The 9,128-nt window shown below is 54.1% G+C and overlaps 1 protein-coding gene across 5 annotated transcripts; it reads left to right on the forward strand.

Annotated features, from left to right (window-relative positions):
• Positions 1 to 32: 32 nt before the first annotated feature.
• Positions 33 to 8,973, forward strand: LOC147194825 (uncharacterized). 5 transcript variants are annotated; one of them, XM_086128420.1, is made up of 11 exons: positions 33 to 288; positions 1,678 to 1,762; positions 3,109 to 3,270; positions 3,500 to 3,697; positions 4,030 to 4,188; positions 4,798 to 4,878; positions 5,020 to 5,152; positions 5,361 to 5,405; positions 5,532 to 5,984; positions 6,347 to 7,719; positions 8,387 to 8,973. In XM_086128420.1, the coding sequence occupies exons 1-11, from the start codon at positions 227 to 229 to the stop codon at positions 8,432 to 8,434; spliced, it is 2,799 nt and encodes a 932-aa protein (XP_085984546.1). In that variant the 5' UTR covers positions 33 to 226; the 3' UTR covers positions 8,435 to 8,973. The 5 variants fall into 5 exon arrangements, with proteins under 5 accessions (XP_085984546.1, XP_085984547.1, XP_085984548.1 ...); XM_086128421.1 differs by having other exon boundaries at positions 1,678 to 1,735; XM_086128422.1 differs by lacking the exon at positions 1,678 to 1,762 and having other exon boundaries at positions 34 to 288.
• The last annotated feature ends 155 nt before the right edge of the window (positions 8,974 to 9,128 follow it).

Here is a 9,128-nt window from a genome sequence, read left to right on the forward strand (position 1 = left end):
GAAGGTTCCCGAAAGGAAGCGTACGCTTTTTCTTCGGTAGTCTGGTCGCTCCGACTCTCGCTTGAATTTCTCCTCGTCGCGCCGGATGCTTTCGACTCGATCGGGATGCGTTTTGGGGAGGCGGAGGAAGAAGAGCGCGAGTGCGCTTGTTGACCCGAGTGCAAGCCCGCCGTACGATCGTTGACGGAGGCGACGATAGGAGGATGCGAGGGCGAGCGCTGCAGTCATGATGCGTTTTGTTCTGGACTGCCTGAGGACATCGAAGGCCAGAAAGCCAAAGGATGGACGGTACACACACACACACACACACACACACACACACACACGTCTGTTTCTCATGCTTCCCTGCTTGCGATGTGAAATGACATCATAGGGCGTGCAAACGTCACGAGACCGAAAATCTCGAATGGGCAATGAGGTGCACTTCAACTGTTTTTTGGGGGATTTGGGCAGATGATGTGGTTGAGGGAAAAGCCCGCCGGGGTCAATTAATTACTTTCCCCAAGTGTGCTTTCGCACTCCTCCAGTAAAATTTAGATTTCTTTATTGATCGGCCGTCAGGGAGCCCTTCTTTTCAACCTTTTCATTTGATGTTTCACACATTATATGTGGGGCACGGGGGGGGGGGGTCGCCTATGCAGATTTCAGGTCGAAATTGCACGTGTAAACTAATAAGTGATGAATAACGGGGGTTGGCAAGTTCACATGTCGGCTTATTGTACATTGTGTGTACATTAAGCCACCAATCAAAACAGAGGAAAGAGTACAAGGTCTTCTCGACAGATGGATGTTGAGATCCGTTTTGTCTTGGCTTGATTGTTTGCATCTTGGCCCGTTGCGCCCTCGTCATTTATTACAATGGCCATCGCACTTTGGGTCATTTAGGATCACGAAGACGACAGTGTTGAACAATAATGTGCGCACTTCTCTGCGGGCAACCCGACCGTCTGAACTAAACCAGTGGCGGCGACCTCAATTTCGCAAGAAATCAAAATGCTGCTCGGAAGCACATCTCCATACCGCTACGCGTCTTCTTCCGCTTATCCGGGGCCGGGTGGTGGGGGGGGGGGGGGGGGCAGAAGCTTTAGCGGGGAAGCAATTGGCATACGTCAACATCTTTTCCTTTAATGAAGAAAACGGTTGCCTCTTCGCGTGGCCGCTGAACCCTTGAGGACTTCTTATTGGTCTGCTGGCAGACGATATTGACCTCGGGGCATCTGTAGGGGGGGGGGGGGTGTAGGACCGGCCTTGTCACTCGTGCTAAACACGGCAGGCCAGAATAGCGGAGGTCGGGGCGGGGGAGGCACTTTGATGTGTGAAGTGAAGCCTTGTGATGGAGAGTGAAAGAACGGCTTGGCATCAATACGCCCCCTCCGCCGTGTTCCTTCACATTTTGCCCTGCATCGCGCTGGTGCAGTGTGCCCCCCCCCCCCCCCCCCCCCACCTCGCTTCGGCGACCGCAGACAGCCACGCCCATCCCGTCCCCAATCGCGGATGGAGCTCCGCCTCCTCTGCAGTGGAGCCGCGGCGAGCAATGGAGGAGCCGGCAGCGCAGCACCGCAGAGTAGACGGCTCGTGGCGAGGAAGGCAGGATGGAGGGAAGGCTCCTTGGAAGAACGAAAGCTCCCTCTCCTCGCTCCTGAAACATTCTTGTCTTCTCTGCTGGTCGTCTCCCAGGCAAGCTGACGTCGCGGAAACGGACGAGCGAGTCCTCGGCAAGTCATCCGAGATCAGAGTAAGAAGACCGCAGCACCTCGCGCTGGTGTGTGGGTGTGTGCGTCTGCTTCGCATGCTTCTTTGGGATCCATTTGCTTACCGACTCGTGAGCCGTTCCGTTCTCGGCACGAATGGCCGTCGTCGCGACGCGGCGCGGCGCCATTTTCCGTTCGGCCGTCGCTCCGTTTGGCACGACGCCTCTTCGCCTTCGGCGCGCTGCGGATCGAATCCGCCGTGACGCTCTGAGAGCAAACGACAAACGAGAGCTTGAGTGGCAACGTCTCAAAGCGGCGTCCTCTGTTCGGTTTTGACGCTATCAGGTGTGTCTTCCGTTTCGAAATCACCTCCGGTAGTTCGGTCGGCTCAAATAAGAACATAAGAAAACCTTTATTAGTCTCGCAATGGAGAAATTCCCAATTCACAGCAGCAAAGTTATGAAAGGAAGAAGTAGAACAACAAAATATAGGAGCTGCTGGAAAGGCAGCCACTCTCGCGGCGCCATTTTGAAGTCAAAATAACAAAAATAACACAACACAACACAACACATAGGACACAGACAGTCGTGTAATCTTCACCAATTTTCTGCATACACTTTGTTTTCTGAAGCAGTTATAGATGAAAGAGGAGAGGATCAAAGTGTCCCTTCACCAGTGGATCAGAGATGTCGTGCTGAAAATGTGCACACGTTTGCTAGAAGCTAAGTTTTGAAAGCAAACACGAAGCTGTAGCGTCCATTGACGAAAAGAGATCAGTTCACTTCTCCTGTCCCACGTAATCCGCTTCAAACTCCAAGCCGCGACTCCCAGTTCCAAATCCACATCGGCGCTCCGCGCTAACGCTCCTTTCTTCTCATCGTCGGCTCCTCAAGTCTTACAATGAATCTTTCGTTCGCTTTGGCGTTCACGTGTGCCGATTGTATGTTTCGCTTCCACCGCTTGAGCTCGGAAATTACTGACGAGCAATGATGGCGGAGAGGAGCCTTCATCCTCTAACATCTTCTGCTTCTTCTTCTCAATATCTGTCATGAAGATAAAGTGTCCCGTAATGATGTACATGCCTTTTGCACACATGGCTTTTTAACAGGTTGCGTTTGTCTTTTTTTCCCCCTAGTTTTCCAGACGTTGACTTTTATCACCCAAAAATGGGATTTGAATTGGATTTGATTTCACATGACATAGAGCGCGTTCATGTGTGGGAAGTGTCGGGCGCAACGTGTCGCCCATGTGTCATCGTCGCCAGTCAAACTGCTCACTCACTCCAGAGTCTGAAATCGGAATGTTGGGATTTTCTTTTCGTTCGGTGTGACTTTTACTTTGCCATCTTACCATTTCATATGATGCCATGGTCAAATGCTCCAAAGTTGTCAGTGTGCGTGCGTGTGTGTGTGTTTAGGAGTTGGAGAATGCGGTCACGGTGGAGAATCTGGAGCTGCAGGAGCAGCAGTCAGACCGCAAGGAGCTGGAGGAGACGCTGCTCAAATTAGCCAAACACAAAGAGAAGCTCATTCAGCAGATAAAAGAGATCCGGCAGCTCTGCTATGAAGAGAGTCAACAGGTAAGCCGCCGCCTCTTCGTTCCTCCACTCGGCATCACCCGCCGCGCAGAGCCTGCCGGATGTGCCGTCAACCCCTCGGTTCTCTCTGCGGCCATGGCTTCTTTTTATTTTTATTTTTTCCTCCTGCTGTCCACTGATATTGTTCCAAACTCAGCGGTTGCACTTTCAGATGCAGTCTCGGGGTGTTCGATTGTTCCAATAGCTGACTGCCAATCGTGGTCCTTTCCAGATCTTGTCTCTGCAGGCCGAAGAGGTTCAGAGGGAGAGTCAGGTTGAGGAGTACGAGCGAGAGCTCGCCAGAGCCAGATGGAGACTGAAGAGGCTCAAAGAGGAGGTGAAACAGGCCAAGAGAAAGATGGAGGAGGCGGGAGAGAGGAACTGTCCTCTCCAGGACTCCATTCGACAGTCCTATGAAGAAATCTTGCAGGTACGGCCGAAAGGCTTTGTTTGTTCAAGAGGTTGCCGATCTCTGGATGACAAAGAAAGAGGATTGGCCAGCCATTTTATTGGCCCAAAGTATCATGATCGATGGAGGCCGACTCAAGGTTTCTTTCTCACAGAGCGATTTCGTCATTTATTTTTATTCATCCGTACTGACCGTCGGTGTGTATCGTATCGTTGTTGTTGGTCGTTTTGTTTTTTTCAATAGTTCTGTATCGACCGACCTGTCGTTTGCGAAGCTGTGATTGTTTTGTTTTGCTGACTTGCCGCGGTCACGTCGCTCGCCACCCAAAGCAGTCGCCGGTGTCGCCCATGCAGGAAGAGCACACGCTTTGTTCCGTGTCGGGTGGCGCCGTCACTCCCGAGAGCCAGCTCGATGGCTCAACGTCTCCCGCCGACACCGCCGAGGATGAACCGCTTCCAATGAGACCGTGGGGGAGGAGCCAATCGCTGCCCGCGTACGCTGACCTCATCATGGTAAAATGCACTCGGCCGCAAGAGAGGCGCCACCAGCAGCTTATGGAGCAATCGAAGAGTGGGGCGCCGTTAAGAGGTGGTGATGGTGGGGGGGGCATTCATTTGTTTCCGATGGATGTGTGCCTAAATGGCATCGTGTCATTCAAGGTGCCTTCTATCTGTTCGGTGTACTTGATTAGCATCCGAGCTTTGGGGTGGAAATGAGGATGGAAACGTGCGTACGGGCTGAGGATTCTTTTTTTTGTTTTGTTTTGGGGTTTTTTTGAGACCTTTTGACTGACTTCACTTGTTCAGCAGGCTCTGTTGAAGTGATTTCTGGATTGAACCGATGCCCATCTTGAAGCATTGCCACATTTGCTTCAAGATGGGCAGCAAGTACCGGTACTTTTTCACGCAGGGCCGGGTAGCCCCCACCACCCCCACCCCCCAACCCCACAATCTTAATCCATAAAATCCACCATTTCAAAAGTCCTCATCTGGTATTTGCATTGACGGATGATCTTCAAAATGTAGAGATTTGACCCCCCCCCCCCCCAAAAAAAAGCTGTCTTGTGGCACCACCTGATGTCAATCACCTCCAGGTATGTGTGTATGTGTTTGTGTGAGCAGGTAGCCAACGGCGCGCCCTTCTGCAATAATTTAGCGGATACCAGAGAAGAGGTCGATGACAGTAGCAGCAGCTCACCCAAGGTGAGCCCAGTAAACACTCAACGCGCGACATTATCACCCTTCAAAGAGAAAAGCTCATCTGCCGTCATATTTATCGCCAAGACCAATCGTCGGATGTCCAAACAGGGAGGTAAGCTGTCACTTTTCCCCCCCGACCCCCAGATGGACAGATCCAACCTGGAAGACGATCCGGAGGACGGCGACGTTGAGGAAGAAGGGGGAGTCGAGGAAGCGTCCGTTCTCACCAAGCTGGACTTCTATCAAGCCGACCCCTTTGCGCATTGTGACGCAGGCCGTATGTTTGGCATCCCGTCACTTTCGCGCGTTGTCCTCGTTTGAGGTCGTCCAAGGAAGAGCCGGCCGTGTCTTGCATGGGCGCGTCCCCGTCCTTCCCTGTTTCTCGACCCCGAGCGCAGAATGACTCCCGCGTTTGTTCATTGTCGCCGCTGTCATCCGTGATGTCTGCATTTTCATGTTTTCCTCACCGGTTTTGACTTTCGCAGATGAGCTATTCGACGAAGACCTTTTCCTGACAACGGACGCATCGGGTAAGCGCGAAGGCGCACGCTTGCATCCGCTTTGCGCGCCCTCTCCGACGCCCCGGTGCCACAACGCCGTCTGCCCCGCCGCCAGAGATCGCGCCGATTCGGATGCTAACGGCGTCCGTTTTTCAGATGGATTTGCGTCGGACCCTTTCAAAGGCAGCGACCCCTTTGCGGCCGACATTTTGTTTCCCGAGCCAAACGTCGCCGGCGATGAAGTCCGCGACGAGGTTGGCACCGGTCCGCCCGGTGCTGAAAACAGAGCTTCGACGGGGACGCAGTGTTTCGAGTCGGAGTTTCCCGACGAAGAGAGCGACGTCGAGATCGGCGATAGTCGCGAGGATCTGGACGCCGCGCCCGGGGAGGGCGATCGCCTGGGATTTTTTCAGCCTATCCGGAGTTCATCTGAGGAGCTGGGCCCGGGGCCCGTCCCGAGCTGGCGTTCCCGGGGTCACTGCTCCGTGGAATCGGATCCCAACGGCTACGAGCTGGACCTCGGCGCCGTCTCCCCGCCCTCTGACATCCAAGAGCGCAGTCGCGCGTCTCCAGCCGGAGAATTTGAGGCCGCTGCTCAAGTGGAGCGAGGTACGTTGCGGAGCCGCGGATGCTTTGCAAAATTCCAACTCGGCCGAGGTTTCGCACGCGTGTCGCTCAGCTTTGCTTACGTACGTTGTGTCACGCTTGTGTCGTTCAAAAGCCAAAAGCATTTCAAGATTTGAAAACAACACGACTTTAAAATGAGCCAGTGAAAGGACGCCAGAGTAGCTCCGGTTAGGAAACAAATTTGGGACCAACTGGAGACGCTTCATGGAGGGGGTGGGGGGGGGGGGGCATTCGCGGTACCACGTGTTGTGCTGTCGCGTGACAGTAAAGTTCCTTGAATCCTCCAAGGCGCTTCCCCGTTTTCCCACTGCTGGCCCTGACCTGAACTCTTTCTTTCCTTTCAGCGAACGGCGCCCCTGAGCTTGTTGCCGAAGCCTTGTTGGGGCCGGGCGGGAAAGACCGCGCTCAGCCTCTTGATGCCGATCCCGAAGGAGCGGCACATTGGAGCAGTGACATCCAAGAGGAACAACCGGGAAGCCCCGTCGACTCTCCCAGGTTCCACACTGGACCCGAGTCACCGGAGACCGACCTGAACTTGGACTATGAACCAACAAGCCGGTCTTCCTTCGACCCGTACGGCTTCAAGCTCAGTCCGGAACACTCCAGTCGAAGCCTCTTCGACCCCGATGAAGCCGAGCTGAGCCCGCTACCCGGCGACCAAGATCTGGCTTTCGACCCGGAGCGCCGCTCCTCTCGAGCGGAGCCCCTGAGCTTCTATGCGTATGAAATGGCCTCTTCCCGGGCGGCGCCGGGCTCGGATCCCTACGGCTTTAAGCTCAGCCTTGAAGAAGAAAATCAGGAGGTGCCCGAACCTTGCGGCCACGATAACGCGGAAGACGCCGCGGCCCCTGGCGGCTCGGGCGAGAAAGACAAAGGAGAGGCCTTGAAGTCGAGCGATCGAGAAGCACTCCGGCTTCTTCCCTGCGAAAACCAAGAAGTGCTCGATCCACGTCGCGACGACCACAAAGAACCGCCGCGCGCGTTTCAAAGCGCAAACCGAGAGGGGCCGCAATCGTCATCTCTGGTCACCGGCGAAAATGTGAAGTCGTTTGGCGCAGAGAATCTGGACTTCTTGAATCTTTGTAGCAGTCCCGAAAACCAAGAAGTGGTTGACTTTCTGAGTGACCGAGAAGTCGACCTCCGCGACGCCGATAATCAACAAGTCCTCGACTTCTGCCGCCGCCGCGACCCGCGGCCACTCGATCTCACCCGCACGGAGAATCGGGAAGTGTTGGATTCCGACGGCCGCGGCGACGAAGAGGCCGGCGAAAATCGGCAGGTGCTCCTTTTCGGCGGCCGCGGGAACCGGGCGATGCCCAGCCGCGATCGGAAGGGAGATGACAAGCTGCTCGACTCGGACGACCACGACAACCAGGAAGTGCCGGACCCGGCCAGAGACGGCCTTCGCGCGGAAAGCGACGAGGATCGCCGCATCCTCAAACCGGAGTCGAAGAGCAGCGCCAGCGATAGTAGCTCGGACGGCGATGTGGCATCGGAAGAGCCGCTCGGAGGGCGACCCGCGGACGGCGCCGTCGCGTCCGGCCGCCGGCCTCGCGATGATCCTCGCGATGGCAACGTGCCGCGGGGTGATCTGGCTTCGGCGTTTGGGGCCGGGGGCTACGTTGGCTGTCCTGATGTAGCCGAGGACCTCCGACCTCTCCGCCGCAGACACGCTCGCGTCGGAGCGCCCGTCAGACCTCCCCGGCCTTCGCTCAGGGTAAGTTCCCGCATCCTAGCGGTGCCCAATTGCGGCCCAAATGACCCCCCCCCAACCACCCCGCCTCCTTCCAAAAAAAAAAAAAAAACCCACCAAATGGCATTTGACACGGGCAGCATGGTTGGTTATAAAAGGTGAAGAATGAGAAGGGAGGACATCACGACTCCTCAGAAATTGCGTTCTATCCCGCAGAACTTTTCTCGATGTTCAAAGCTCTAAATCAGTGATTCCGCCGTTCATCTTCAAAACATTGAAGTGAATTGAGATCATTCAATGTAAGCGGCACTTTGATGGAAGAAGACGTCACATGATGGATCCTCAAAGCAAAATGGTCGCCGAACGACACTTTTTGCTGTTCTGGCTGCCGTTCAGCGCAGAGCCGGATCTGCTCTGCGAGCGAGAGGGCTGTTGGCCGCCTCCCCGACAAATCCTCCACTATAACGCCCTGAACAGAAAGCCGATGAACGACGCGAGCAAGATCGAACGAAGTTAGCGGCTTTCAAAAAGTGGCCCTTCCATCCTTCCGTGTTTCTTTTAGCAGCCCTCAAAGGAAAAAAATGTGGACGCCCCTGCTATTGATCAAGCGCCGCGTGGGAAGGAGGAGCGTTCGTCACGTATCGCGACGTGGACCAATACGCGCTTTGTCTCTGTTTTTTCTTTGTTTTAGGCAAAGGAGAAAGCGGAGTCGCCGACTCAGGGAATCGACCTGAAATGATCAATCGATCAATAAATCGACGAGGACTGAGATGAATGAATTGGAAAAGGGAACCGAAGAGCTGGACCAAAGTAGCTCTGAGCGCAGATTGACGGTGAACTAAGAACGAGGAGGGGCCTGCTTGCAGAGCGGTCTGACAACGTACGCTCCGGCTCGATTTTGGAGTACCTGACGGTCATTTCGGGGGCTCGCTCACTCGCTCCAGAGTTTGGGAGGAACTGTTTTCAGCCAACAGTGAAGTGAAAAATATAAGCTCTTTTCATCCAGCATCTGCTGCTGCCGCACGTTGAGCTCTTATGGCCCACGCAAGGCCAATTGGGCCACTGGGAGAAAAAAAAAAAAAGTCCAATAAGATTAAGATTGACGTTAGAGCAAGTAGAAGTCGATTTCTTTCCAAATCAAATGTATGCACAGTACACTAGGCTGCATTTTATCCCTTGCGGCAATTGTCTTAGTTAGTGAGTCGGTGAGTTAATTGACGAATGACTACAAATTGAGAAATGATCAAGACATTAAAAAAAAAAAAAAAAAAAGAATCATCATCATCTTTGACTGACCTGTCATTTTGTGCGTGCGCAGGTGCGAGCTTTGTTTGTTTTTGTTTTCAGTTTTGGACCAAAGTCCATGTCCAGTGTACATTATCTAAAGCCCCCCCCCCAAAAAAAGTTCCGAGGGCAATGCGTTCGATACTGCT

This window comes from Hippocampus guttulatus, chromosome 14 (genome assembly GCF_054856545.1).
Source record: "Hippocampus guttulatus isolate MCC_2025c chromosome 14, RoL_Hgut_1.0, whole genome shotgun sequence".
NCBI classification, from domain to species: Eukaryota; Metazoa; Chordata; class Actinopteri; order Syngnathiformes; family Syngnathidae; genus Hippocampus; species Hippocampus guttulatus.